The sequence below is a fragment of the Chroicocephalus ridibundus genome, chromosome 2 (assembly GCF_963924245.1).
Source record: "Chroicocephalus ridibundus chromosome 2, bChrRid1.1, whole genome shotgun sequence".
Taxonomy (NCBI): Eukaryota; Metazoa; Chordata; class Aves; order Charadriiformes; family Laridae; genus Chroicocephalus; species Chroicocephalus ridibundus.
Genome location: NC_086285.1, coordinates 168,174,774 through 168,188,609, shown reverse-complemented (window position 1 = coordinate 168,188,609; position 13,836 = coordinate 168,174,774). Strand labels below are relative to the sequence as shown.

At 49.4% G+C, this 13,836-nt stretch overlaps 1 protein-coding gene across 1 annotated transcript in view; it reads left to right on the top strand.

The window, feature by feature from the left end:
* Positions 1-13,836, top strand: part of ZC3H3 (zinc finger CCCH-type containing 3) — a 191,900-nt gene that overhangs the window by 130,300 nt on the left and 47,764 nt on the right. Inside the window, exon 5 of the mRNA XM_063327655.1 lies at positions 2,769-2,962. Coding sequence (XP_063183725.1) covers positions 2,769-2,962 — 194 coding nt within the window. The remainder of the gene's footprint in view (positions 1-2,768; positions 2,963-13,836) is intronic.

Here is a 13,836-nt window from a genome sequence, read left to right as displayed (position 1 = left end):
ATAATCTTAAAGATCTCTTCCAACCAAAATGATTCAATGATGTCACTTCAGAGTTTACTGATCGGGTTTGCATGGCAATTTATTGGTGGCACAAGAGCTGCAGGGGTGGCTTCTGTGAGAAGATCATAGACTCATAGAATGGTTCAGGTTGGAAGGAACCTTAAAGATCATCTAGTTCCAACACCCCTGCCCTGGGCAGGGACACCTCCCACTAGACCAGGTTGCTCAAAGCCCTGTCCAACCTGGCCTTGAACCCCTCCAGGGATGGGGCAGCCACAGCTTCTCTGGGCAACCTGGGCCAAGGGCTCACCACCCTTACAGTCAAGAATTTCTTCCTAATATCCAATCTAAATCTACCATCTGGTCCTAGATGCCAGATGCTTCCCCCATGTCCAACAGAGCCAGTGCCAGCTGGCTCCAAGAGAGACCCGCCACTGGCTATAGCTGAGCCGATCAGTGATGGTGGTAGCACTTCGGGTGAGAAAACAGCACCCGGAAGAGAGTGGTGAGAATACGTGAGAGAAACAAGTCTGAAGCCACCACGGTCACTGAAGGAGGGGGAGTAGGTGCTCCATGCACCAGAGCAGAGATTCCCCTGCATCGCGTGGTAAAGGCCATGGTGAAACAGATTGTAGATATGCAACCCATAGAGGTCCACGGTGGAGCAGATATCTACCTGCAGCCCTTGGAGGACCCCACACGGGAGCAGGTGGATGCCCAAAGGAGCCTTTGACCCCATGGAGAGCCCACGCAGGAGCAGGCTCCTGGCAGGACCTCTGACCCCATGGAGAGGAGTCCATGCTGGAGCAGGTCTTTTGGCAGGACCTGTGACTTCATTGGGGACCCTTGGTGGAGCCATCTGTTCCTGAAGGACTGCACCCTATGGAAGGGACCCACACTGAAGAACTGTAGCCTGTGGGAAAGGGTCCACATTGGAGAAGTTTGTGAAGGTCTGTCTCCCTTGGGTGGCACCCCACGCTGGAGCAGGGGAAGAGTGTGAGGAGGAAGGAGCAGTAGAGGCAATGTGTGATGAACTGGCCGCAACCCCCATTCCCTGTCCCCCTGCACTATTTGGGGGATAGGACGTAGAGAATTTAGGAGTGAAGTTGAGCCCGGCAGTAGGGAGGGGTGGGGGGGAGGTGTTTGAAGATTTGATTTTATTTCTCATTATCCTGCTCTGGTTTATGATTGGCAATAAATGAAATTCATTTCCCCGCGTGAAGTCTGTTTCGCCCTTGACGGTAACTGGTGAGTGATCTCCCTGTCCTTATCTCGACCCATGAGACTCTCATTTGTATTTTTCTCCCTCTGTCCAGTTGAGGAATGGGAGTGATAGAGCATCTTGGTGGGCACCTGGTGCCCAGCCAGGGTCAACCCACCACACTGATTGATCATTCAGAATAACCTTATGGGCAGCACGAACCGGATCTCAGCTCCCAACCCATCACTGTCCCACTGCCTCACTGCAGGGTTTGTGGATGTAGGGGAGAGATGGGGACGTGGAGAAGGGTCCCCAACGCTGCCTGGTCAACCCCACTTGTGTTCCAGCATCTGCTCCAGATGACAGATGGGGGATGACAACTCATCCCATGCAGGGATGTAGCAAAACCCTTGCAAGAGCCAGGTTTAGGAAGGACAATAATAATGATAACAAACTTACAACACCTAATAATAATAATGATACCAAAAATATCAAAGCCTGTAGAGCTCCGTGAAACTTGGCTAAGCTCAGGGGAGGTCCCATGTTGCTGATTCCCCCGTGGGGTTACATCCACGTTTCTGTCTCTATTTGCTGCTGGGGTTGGAGCTGCAGTCCTGGCTCCGTGGGCTCACCTGGATTCCATTTGGGATGCACCAGTTTGCCAATTAAGCAGACACATACCAGCAGTGCGGATCGAAGCCATGCTGGGTGCGAGGCATTTAGGTCAATGGCAAATATCTGGAGAGTTTTAGGGACAAACACCTTTGCTGTGTCCTAGCAGGCTATGGTTGGGTGGGGACCCAACCTTCATCATGGGGTCTCTTCTCCTGCAGCATTGCCTGTGGGAAAGAAATAGATTTTTATTGCATTCGGCAAATCATAGAATCATAGAATGGTTTAGGTTGGAAGGGACCTTAAAAATCATCTGGTTCCAACCCCCTGCCCTGGGCAGGGACACCTCCCACCAGACCAGGTTGCTCAAAGCCCCATCCAACCTGGCCTTGGACACCTCCAGGGATGGGGCAGCCACAGCTTCTCTGGGCAACCTGGGCCGGGGGCTCACCACCCTGAGAGTAAACAATTTCTTCCAAATATCTAACCTAAATCTCCCCTCTTCCAGTTTGAAGCCATTACCCCATATCCTATCAATACGTGCCCTTGTAAAAAGTCCCTCCCCAGCTTTCCTGGAGCCCCTTTAGGGCCTGGAAGGGGCTGGAAGGTCTCCCCGGAGCCTTCTCTTCTCCAGGCTGAACTCCCCCCAGCTCCAGCCCTCCCAGCATCTCCGGGGCCTCCTCCGGCCCCGCTCCAACAGCTCCGTGTCCTTCTTCTGTTGGGGGCTCCAGAGCTGGGGAAGTGATACCAGGGGGAGAGTCCTTGAGGACTGGGGTTTTTTTTGGTGTAAATCATGAGAAATCAGAGCTTTTCTTCTGTCTACAGCAAGAGCATCCCTGGTTCTTTCCTGCATCATCTCCATCTTCAAGCAGCCAAGGGTTTGCTCATGAAGCAGCAGCTCCTTGCGATATCTTCCCATGTTTGGGCTTACCTTGACTTTCTCATTTTCTTGCAGATCCCCACTATTAAACCAAACACGCCCGTCACCTCAAGGTGGCAAATCCCAGCACGTGCAACAGAGATGGAGGAGCAAAGGCTATCGCTGCATCGGCGGCGTGATGTACCGAGTGTCGGCGAATAAACTCTCCAAGACTTCTGGCACCCCTGGCCGAGGCAGAGACCTGAGCACCAAGAGCCCTGGTAGAGCAGGTGAGCAGCAAGAATTTGTCCTGGTTTACATCCAAAAGCCAACGACATCCCAACTTCGGTGCTGAGATTGGCTTTTAGGTGCTTATTCCCAGCCCACATGTTGCAACTCATCCTCTGGCCTCGTAGGAGCAGGGATGCAAAGGTGATGGACATTCCATCGGTGCCAAAACACATCTCTCAGCTCCTCTGGCTTTACAGTAGCGCTGAAGGGAAAATAACGTAGAAGAAACGAAAGGTTTAAGAAAATTGAGGATTTTCTTAACTCAGGCTTGGTTCAAGCTTGTAGAGATGCACCGTTAAACTGGTTTCTTTTTTTAACCTGAGCAAAGTCTCGGGCAGCTTCAAATGGCACCGCAAGGTTAAACGTATTTGAGATGCTCATCAAATTACGTTCGATATTGACCTAAGAAAAGCTGTGAGCATCGTTCTGCAGATAACTATGAAACAGGCATTTCAACACACTTACTGGCTTTACATTTAGCTCCAATTAAATTTGTGTTTCAGCTCCTCTTGTACTTGATGCCTCAAGTGTGGCTTTTGGGTAAGACCGGGTTTTTAAGTGCGCTTAAAGTATTTTTTTTGGAGTTTCTACTTGGGGTCAAATATTTTCGCTCCGTAACTGCTTTATTGACAAATTTTGGGGACAGTTAAGCTGGGAAAGGCAGAGCCAACGGCTTTGTGCTGTTCTTTTTGCTGGAAGGATGAAGGGTGCAGAGGTGAGTCTATTTGTGGATGATGCTCTAAATGAGGTAATTTAACGCGAAAGTTATTTCATGTAATGGTGGGAAAGTGGATGAAGAGAGGTAATAAGTAACGCGGTGTCGTTGAGAGGTGCAGCCTCTGAAACCGCCCACACCCCGATTCCTGTGAGCGTGATGGGGTGTCCTGGGAAGTTTTAAACCCACAAAGAACAGGATAAGGGAGGGAAGGAGCTTTGTGCAGGCACAGATATCCCGTCAGCAGGAGAGCTGAGCCGCTCTGGGAAGTTTGAAAAACACGAGGAAAATTAGGAGCAAACAGCAACATCTCAATAAAGAGTAAATAACTCCCCCTTGACGCTCGCACACAGTGATAAGTGGTGTTGGAGAGAAAATGGAGAGAGGGAAATGAGAGACAGGCAGGGAAAGGATGGACGGTGATGATAAATCCTTATTGCTGGTGGGGAGGAGGGCAGAGATTTGGCTTAAACCGTGGATTAGCTGCCCCGGGCACCCAGGGATGGGAAATGAAGATGCCTTCAGATGACAGAGATGAGGATGCTGCGGTGGCCGAGGGGGCGCGGAGCCGATGGAGCATCTCTTTCAGGTAAACTGCCTTCTGAGAGCATTAAAGGGATGCTTGGCGGTGGTTTGGGGACAGTTTGCTGATGTTTTTGCAACTCAGCTCTGCTCAGGACAGATTTTTGTTGGCTGACTCGCCTGAAACGTCCTCCTCGCTGCTGGCGCTGCAAATAGGTACATGCACGCTCGTGAGCGTCCGTCCATATGGCTTGTTTTGAAGTCTGCGATCCTACCTGCGAGCTGTTAAATCCTTGGCTTTGGTGCTGCGTCTGGAGGAGGATGGGCAAGGATCAACCTCCGGTGGCGTGGAAAAAAAGGCCATAAAGCTAGCTCAAGGGTTTGTAGACCAAGCAAATCCTGGTGTCAGCGATGTCGGATTTTTACAAGAGCTTTGCTGATGGCAATGGGGTTTTCCAAAGTGTCTGAATCAGGGTAATCAGCGGCACAAAACCAACTTGAGGGTGGTTCTGCCATAAGCACCATTCCCAGGTGTTGAAGCTGTCACCGAAGGCAGCAAAGATCTTGCTGGAGTGCAAGAAAAGGGGTGAAACCCCCAAGAAGTGGTCAGGGAAGATGTTGGATGGAGCAGGTCTGGTTTTGGGGCCAGGTTTCCGGACAGAATTAGACCACTGGGAAGGCTCCAGGGGAGGAGCGATGGCAGGAAGGACTGGAAAAGTGGAGGACTTGAGTCTGTGCAATCTGAAGAGGAGGAGGTGGAGGGGCTGCAGGTCCCCAAGTTCATTGATGGTTGGACGCAATGATCTGAAAGGTCCCTTCCAACCTAGGCAATTCCATGATTCTGTGACTCATCAAGAGCTGCCAAGCAAAGGAACGATGTCTTCTCCTTGACCAAGTGGAGCAGCCAAAACCCAAGGGGCTTAAACTGTAGCAGGAAGGGTTCAGGGAGGACTTTTGAAAGATGAGGATTATAAAGTGCTGGAATAAGTTGTCTGGCTTGACTCTGAAATTTCCATTATTGGGATTTTTTAAAGAACAGGTTACATGAGCTTCTATTTGGGGGATACACGGGTGGAGTAGGTCCTGCCTTGCAGCAAGGAGATGGACTTGGTTCAAGCTGCTGCCTAATTTCCAGTCCATGATGGAAGCCACTGGTGGCTTTAATTTAGGTGCTCGGAGCTGGTGGGAGGACTTAACTGCCCATCACTGTGCTTTTGTCACTCTTTCTGTTCAGAGCACCAGCGTTCCTGAGGCAGCTTTTCCCAAGCCCTGGTCTTGCATATTTAAAATACTTTTTCCAAACTATTTTTTTTCCATATATTCAAGTGCAAGAAAGTCTCTAAATTTGCTGGGAAACAGCAAAGTCATGTGTAGGCAACTCAGCAAAGGCAGATGGATTCAACCTGTCCATGAGTATCCACCGCTGGGCTTGGACCAAGTGGAGAAACACCGGCCCTGGGTGCAATTTCTGGGAGAGCCAAAGGTTTGACGGGTGGATTTTTGCAAATTCAGGCATCGGTGTTCCTCCTGGGGTTTTTCCTGGGGGGATTTCGAGTATGGGGAAGGAAACAGCGATGATTTTCAAGGGATTTAGTTTGCAGAGGTGACCTAAAGCAGCTTCAAAAAGCGACGGATCAGTAAAAGGCACGGGGTGAGCGTGCATCAGCAAGCACTGGGTGCTTTTGTGGACACTTTTCCCCCTTTTTGGTCTCGGTTTTAAAATAATGAGACTTTCATGGAGATGCGCAACTGTCTTGGGGTCAGCAGGTCAGACCTGCTGGCCGGCGGTGGGGAGGGAGCTGCTCCCCATCGTGGCATTACTGGGGGTAGTGGGGCACGGAGGAGATACGATACCCCCCCATCTTGCCTTCCCCGCTGGTACCGCGCCATTTAGTGAGGTCTCGTTTGGAGAAACAGGTTTAATTACTCCAGCTTTGGGACAGAAGGTCCCTTCCAGCGTTATTTTCTATGAAATACAGCCCCATCCGTATTATTTTTTTTTTTAGATATTTCTTATTTTGCTGTAGTCTCCTTCCCCCTGCCACACGGCGCATTGGGTTTGTAACCATAAAGCCCTGGTAACTGGTGTGTGTCAGTATTTTCATGTCATCTTTTAACTCTCGCCATAATTCATCCTCCTTCGCGAGGATGGATTCAACAGAAACCGGCGTCTCTCGCTTTACGATAACTGGGGCTGGCAGGGCGGAAGATTTGTGTACGCTCATCGGGTACAAGCCTTCACATGTTTACTGAATGCTCCGTGTTTTCAACACTTGACAAAGTTTATTTAAAAGACGAAAAAAACCCAGCTTTTCCTTTCCCTTCCAGTGCCAGACGCTGCATGTTTGGGGTAGCAGAGAGATGGGAAACGCTCCTGACAGTTTAATAGCTTGGAGTTTACTTACGGTGGGTTATAATTCTGCTGTTTGCCTGAATTTATTGGGTTGGTATTTTGTCTCTTCGTGGCCCGACTACAATAAGAAACGCGATGCTGTTGCTGCGGCTGATCCGTCAGTGCCGTCGTACTGTCCCTGCCAGGCGAGTGGGATGGGCAATCGGTTTGATGCTGGCGGTAAGTTAAAATCTGGTCCTGGGGACGCACCTCCTTCAGCCCTGCACTCTATCGGCATCAATCCTGGAGCTACCAGGAGCGATAAAGCAACTCATCCGTCTCCTGGAGCAAGGGGAAGAGCAGGGCTTGAGCTCAGATGTACTGTAACTCAGCCCCTTGAGCAAGGATGGAGGAGGCTCAGAAGAAAACAGCCAGGGCTCGGACACCCGCTCCTCATCCTCATGTAGGACGAAGATGCCGTATCAAACACGGAAAAGCTCTTTACCCCTGGGATAACTAGTATTTCTGCAAAGATACATTATTCACTTTGCAGAAACAGTAGAAAATAGGCAGCGAGATGGTGTGGAAAGCATTGGATATGTTGCAATTAATTAAGCAAGCGGAACAACTGGGTTTCTCCGCTCACAACAAACCTTTCCTTCGTTTCTTTCTACAGCTGCTGAGATGTTATTCAGCCACTTGAGGAATTTCCATGAAACTGGGGAAAGAAGCAAAAGGTCCTGGCAACATAGCGTTTCACAAAGAAATTCAAAGGGGAAAATAAAAAAAACCCCACAGCCCTTTACAAGATTGAAAGCAGCAGAAACCAAATTAAGGTTTGACATTGTCCGGAAAGCGGCCCTGACCCCAATCTAGGCACATGCCACCGCCGCTGCCGTGAGAGGTATTGAATACTTTGAGCTGGGGCTGGCTCCGATGGTGTTTTGCCAGCTTCCAGGCTGCTTTCCAAGGCATGACTTCCTCATCCTCCACTGAGGTTCTACTCCTGGGAGGCATACAGGAGCCCCGGTGGGATGAAAGGCTGGTGGCTTTGGGGACACTGTAGTGTGGCTGGGCTTCACCCGCTGGAGAGATGCTCATGGGTGGCAACCAGCCCCTCAGGCAGTGTGATTTTGTTTATTGGTGGTTTTCAATTTTTCTCCACAACCATAGGATCCAAAAGGCTTGGAGGTACCCATGATTGCTGAGCTCCCAAAGGTGGAGGTTTAAGAGGAGCTTGAAGTTCTCCTGAGCTTCTGATGCACGTCTTCCAACATAGCCGTGATGGTGGCTCTGACCACAGAGGAGCAAATTATTTCTAAACACGTGGTTGAGTTCAACCTTCCAGGGCTGAGGTTCTTTCCTTCCCTGCATCTAAATGCACTCCCTGTCTCCATCCAGCTGCGTAACATTCCCTCCTGCCTCAGTTTCCCCACCCTGCTGCACAGCTGGGGACACCGAAGATGCGAGCTTCTCCGCTGCGCCAGGCTGAAGACAGATGACTGATGCTCCTGAACACGATTTCACATGCGGTGGGAGAGCTCCACACTCGGAGAGAGGAGGAAGACGATAACCACGGCGCGGGGAACCATGCGTTGGAAGAAAGTGCACTCTCGGCTCCTTGTTTACCAACTAATTTTAGAAGTGCTGAGCGCTGCAGAAACGCACTTTCCTCCTTTGCAAGGATGATAAAGTGCTCAGCACCGCTGTCGGGCTGGCCGAGGACTTAACGTGGGTGATGCTCTCTCCTCTGAGCTGCTTGGTTTTTTAAATAAAAGAAGGGAAAGATTTAAGACTGGACACCTTGACCATGTTGGGACCAAGTGGTGGAGGAGCAAGGAAGAAGTTGGTGTAGGAGAGGCCATCCCAATGCACCAAGGTGGAAGAACAATGAAAACTGGAGTGTTGCTTTCCTTAGGTTTCAGCTGGTTTCGGTGTTGCTTGTGCTGGGGCGCCCTTGTGCTCAGCTCCTTTGAGCTGAATCTCTTGGTTTTGGGATTGCTCAACCCCTTACCCCTTTTGAGTTTAATCCCTTGGCCCCTTTTGAGCTCAATCCCATGATTTTGGGATGGCTCAATCCCTTGTCCCCTTCAATCTCGATCCCTTGTTTTTGGGGTTACTCAATCCCTTACCCCTCTTGAGCTCAGTCCTTTGGCCCCTTTGAGCTCAGTCCCTTGGTTTTGGGATCACTCAGTCCCTTGCTCCCTTTTGAGTTTAATCCCTTGTATTTGGGATTACTCAATCCCTTATCCCTTTTGAGCTCAATTCCGTAGCCCCTTCAATCTCAGTGCCTTGTCTTTGGGATTACTCAATCTCTTACCCCTTTTGAGCTCAGTCCATTGGTTTGGGGATCACTCAATCCTTTGGCCCCTTTTGGGTTTAATCTCTTGTTTTTGGGATTGTGGAATCACTTGGCCCCTTCAATCTGAATCCTTTGGTTTTGGGATTGCTCAGTCCTTTACCTGTCTTAAACTCAATCCTTTGGCCCCTTTGAGTTCAATCCTAGGTTTTTGGGATTACTCAATCCCTTACCCCTTTTGAGCTCAATTCCACGGCCTTTTCAGTCTCAATGCCTTGTTTTGGGATTACTCAATCTCTTATCCCTTTTGAGCTCAATCCCTTGGGTTTGGGATCGCTCAATCCCTTGGCTCCTTTTGAGTTTAATCTCTTATTTTTGGGATTGCGGAATCACTTGTCCCCTTCAATCTGAATCCTTTGGTTTTGGGATTTCTCCATCTTGAGCTCAATCCCTTGTTTCTGGGATTATGGAATCCTTTGGCCCCTTTGAGCTCAATCCCATGGTTTTGGGATTGCTCAATCCCTTACCCGTTTTGAGCTCAATTCTGTGTCCCTTTCAGTCTCAATCCTGTGGTTTTGGGATTACTCAACCTCTTAACCCTTTTGAGGTCAGTCCGTTGGTTTTGGGATCGCTCGATCCTTTGATGACTTTTGATCTTAATGCCTTGGCCCCTTTTGAGCTCAATATCTTGTTTTTGGGATTGCGGAATCCCTTGGCCCCGTTATGCTCAATCTCTTGTTTTTGGGATTGTGGAATCCCTTGGCCCCTTTATGCTCAATCTCTTGGTTTTGGGATTGCTCAATCCCTTATCCCTCTTGAGCTCATTCCCTGGTTTGGCAATTGCTCAACCCTTTGGCCGCTTTATGCTCGATCCCTTGGTTTTGGAATTACTCAATCCCTTACCCCTCTTGAGCTCAATACTTTGGCCCCTTTGAGCTCAATCCCATGGTTTTGGGATTACTCAATCTTTTACCCCTTTTGAGCTCAATCCCTTGGTTTTGGGTTTGCTCAATCCCTTGGCCCCTTTTGAGTTTAGTCTCTTGGTTTTGTGATTGCAGAATCCCTTGGCCCCTTTTGATCTTTATTCCATGGCCCCCTCAATCTCAGTGCCTTGGTTTTGGAACTGTAGAATCCTTTGGTCCCTTCAATCTCAATCCCTTGGTTTTGGGATTGCTCAATCCTTTAGCCCTCTTGAGGTCAATCCTTTAGCTCCTTTGAACTCAATGCCTTGGTTTTGGGATTATTTAATCCCTTACCCCTTTTGAATTTATTCTCTTGGCCCCTTCAATCTCAGTCCTTTGGTTTTAGGATCGCTCAATCCCTTACCCCTCTTGAACTCAATCCTTTGGCCCCTTTGAGCTCAATCCCATGGTTTTGGGATTACTCAATCCTTTACCTGTTTTGAGCTCAATTCCATGGCCCCTTCAATCTCAATCCTTTGGCTTTGGGATTACTCAATCTCTAACCCTTTTTGAGCTTGATCCCTTGCTTTTGGGATCCCTTAATCCCTTGGCCCCTTTTCAGCTCAATGCCTTATCTTTGGGATTGAGGAATCTCTTGGCCCCTTGAATCTCAGTCCTTTGGGTTTTGGGATTGCTCAGTCCCTTACCCCTCTTGAGCTCAATCCTTTGGCCCCTTTGAGCTCAATCCCTTGGTTTTGGGATCACTCAATCCCTTGGTCCCTTTTGAGCTCAATCCCTCAACTCTGGGACTGCAGGCACTGGTGGGCAGGGACCTGGTCTCCTTGAGGAGCACCACCAGATCCAGCACTGGCGTAGACCAGAGCTTGCAGAGCTTGGGAGATGCTCTACAGCAGCCACTCCAGGCTCCCTGCAAGCATCTGCTCATACAACTATGTCAAACCTGGAGCGTGCTTTGTTAATTGAGGTTGCTTCACTAATTAAAATGCTCGTGACCGCCTGACCCAGGGACACGCGTGTTCCTGTTGGGAGCTGGGATGCAACCAGGCAGGAGAGTGTGAAAAACTGCACCCGTGTAGCGGCAGCTCATCCCTTGTTTTGCTGTTACCTTCTGGAGACTGAGGGCTTCTGCTGTCCGGTGAGTAAAATAAATTACCCCCAGCAGCTGCTAGTGCTGAGCATCTGAAACAGTGGAACCCACTTAAATGAATAATAATTAAAGAAATAAATTTCCCCAAGTGCCAGCCTCAAAACTTTTTGTTCAGCAAGAAAGCGAAGGAGAGCCTCGGCAAAATGAATCGCTTGGCTGTTTCCGAAGTAGGCTGCCTGCGCTGCGGCGGGCGAAGAGGGGTTATAATGGGACTTAATAAAGGAGCCAGCATGGTTCGAGGAAGCCTTTTCCTGGGTGTGAAGGTCGTGTTGAAACAGGCTGAGTAGAAGCAAGCGCGGCTAACGGCAAATCCCATTCCCTTGATGAGCAAAAAATAACGGGAAGCTGAGATGACCCCGTTAGAGTCACCCCCGATTTGGAGCATTGATGGTCGCTTGGGCAAAGCCCTGGTTGTTTCCCTCCATGTGTCAGATTTCCATAAATTATCCTTGATTTGGGGCAGTTGAAGCAGATGGGCAGGAATAGGCTTGGTGGTTTCCTCTGTCCCCAAGGAGGGTGACCTGCATGGCTGGCGTTGGCCGTCACCCTACCACAATGCTCTCACCCTCTTGCGCATCCCTGGGCCCCGGCGCATCCCAACTCTGCGACTTCTGCCTTGTTTTTTTTAGGCTATTTCAGTTTTCTACAGCCTTTCCACCGTGTAAAAACTAATTTCCTAGGCAAGATGCGCAAACAGACCTTTCCACGTGATGGGGTCCTGATCCTGGGGCTGTGCCCTAGGAGCAATAAAAGTCCTCCCTAAATAATTAAGCAGGTAACAATTAACGGCGCTCCCTCCGTGCAATACTTGCAGCCGATTTTTAACGTCAAGGAAAATTTCAAGCACCCTTTCGGCATCGCAGGGCCTTGGGTGAGGGGGAGCTGAGCCAGGGATTTTGATAGCAGGATGGAAGCATCTTGGTCCTTGTCTTGGCATCCTGGAAAGCACCGGGCATTGCTCCCCCGCACGGTTGCTTGGGCAAATCTCTGCCAACCATTCCCTGGAGAAGAAGGACCAGGTTGGAGGTGAGGGACCCCTCAAACGCTGCGATGTATTTTGGGGTTATGGGGAAAAAAAAGTCCTAATTAACGTATAGGTGTTGGTGGAGGGGTGCAGCATCCAACCCGCTTGTTTTAAATACATTTTGTGGTCGTGGAGCCTTCGACAGGGATAAATTGTGCCTTTTTCCCCCTTTTCCATTAAAAGATGGAATTTTGAGCGGGAGGCAAACGCTGAGGAAAACACCGTGGGACCCACTCGGCTGTGGATTCCTTCAGAGGAGCGGGGGGGAAAAAAAAAAGAGGAGTTAGGCTGTAGCCCCCGCTATTAATCATAGCTGTAATCATGCATTTAATGAACATGACAGCTCCCGCTCCCTCCGGAGAGACGCGCCGAGTCTCGCGGCTGGGTTAGGTACAACAATCACTTCTCACCGCTCGCGCTTGATAACACCGAGAGCCGCCGGAGCAGCCGGTGTCAGGTTGGGATGATGCATTAAGAGAAACCACCCCGTTTGCACGGGCTGTGTATTTCCTTACAGATGATGCGCTTCAAACCGACTAAATCATTAAGAAGGAAAGGAGAAAAAAAGAATTTAAAAAAAAAAAAAAAAGCCAAGAGAGGAAAAACACCTGTCCCTTATGCAGGGTATAAAATATCAAGCCTGACGCCGCCGTGCTGTGTGTAATCAGTTAAAAAGCCCTTAATGTGCAGTTCTTGATGCTCTCGCCAGCAGCTTGTATTTTTTTTTTTTTGCCATCTTTTTTTTTTTCTTTCCCTCCCCCTGTTGTTCCCGCTGCCTTTGAGCCTGCACAGGGGACGAACTTGCCGCGCCGCTTATTTCCATCTCCGCAGCGAGGGATTTTTGCGCTGTAGAGGAAAGCGGAACCGGGGATGCGCGAGTTGCTCTCCGGAGCCGACAGCGCCGCTGCGTCCTGACGCTGACGCTCTCCCCCAGTTGGAGAGCAACTGGGAAGACAAACGGGACGGATTTGGGACTGGCATCTCTCCTGCCAAAAGCGTGTTATGTCTGGACCAAACGAGACACCCCCAGAGATGAGAGTCAAACCCTGGGGGCATCATCTTGGCTTTTTTTTTTGTTTGTTTAATTTAATCCAGACTGCAGCAAATTTTAGCTCTTAATTTTCTAATTTAACCCTTATCCAGTTCGCTGCTGTCTTTTGCTCAACCCCAATTTCACACCGTGTGGGTTATTTTCATAATACACATACACCCCGAATCTCCACTGTCCGCAAAATATCGGATGCTTTGTATTTATGAATGCAAATCTCTTGGTAGAGGCTCTAACTGGGCATCCCGAGTTGGTCACGGCTCAAAAAATCAAAACTCGGGCTCCTTAAAAATCTGAGACATCAAACCCTCTCTCCTGCATCCCCTCCCTTGCTGCTGTGATGCTCCCACAGCCTTGCTTGTATTTAAATTTCCTTTTTTTTTTTGCACCGTGCAAAAGCTTCTAAAAATACCATCGCGCTGGAGCCTGAGTTTCCTCCGTAAATCCCAATTGATGGCGAAATGTATAATTACGGAGCTTCTTAACCGGCCGCGTTACGGGGCTGTCTCCTCCTGGGTAAATATTTAGGTGCTTTTCTAATAGTCGGGGGAGGATTTGCACTTTGGGATGAGTAATTAGGTGGTGGGAAAACATTTCGACGAGGGTCTTCTTTGCCAGCTGCCAGTCTGATGCTTTGCCAGACCTGGTCGCCGTGCTGGATGGGTGCATCTCACCTGGATTTTGCCGTGGATGGGACCGACTCTCGGGAGGTTAAACTGTGAGTTAATTCCCAGCAAGAGCCCCTAATGGGAGACGGATATCGCCTGTCCACGTATAATATCGTGACTTCTTGCCAGAAGATAAAAAATGGGCAAAAAACCCCAAAACGTTATGCCATGGAGCTATGTTTTGCTAGATATAAA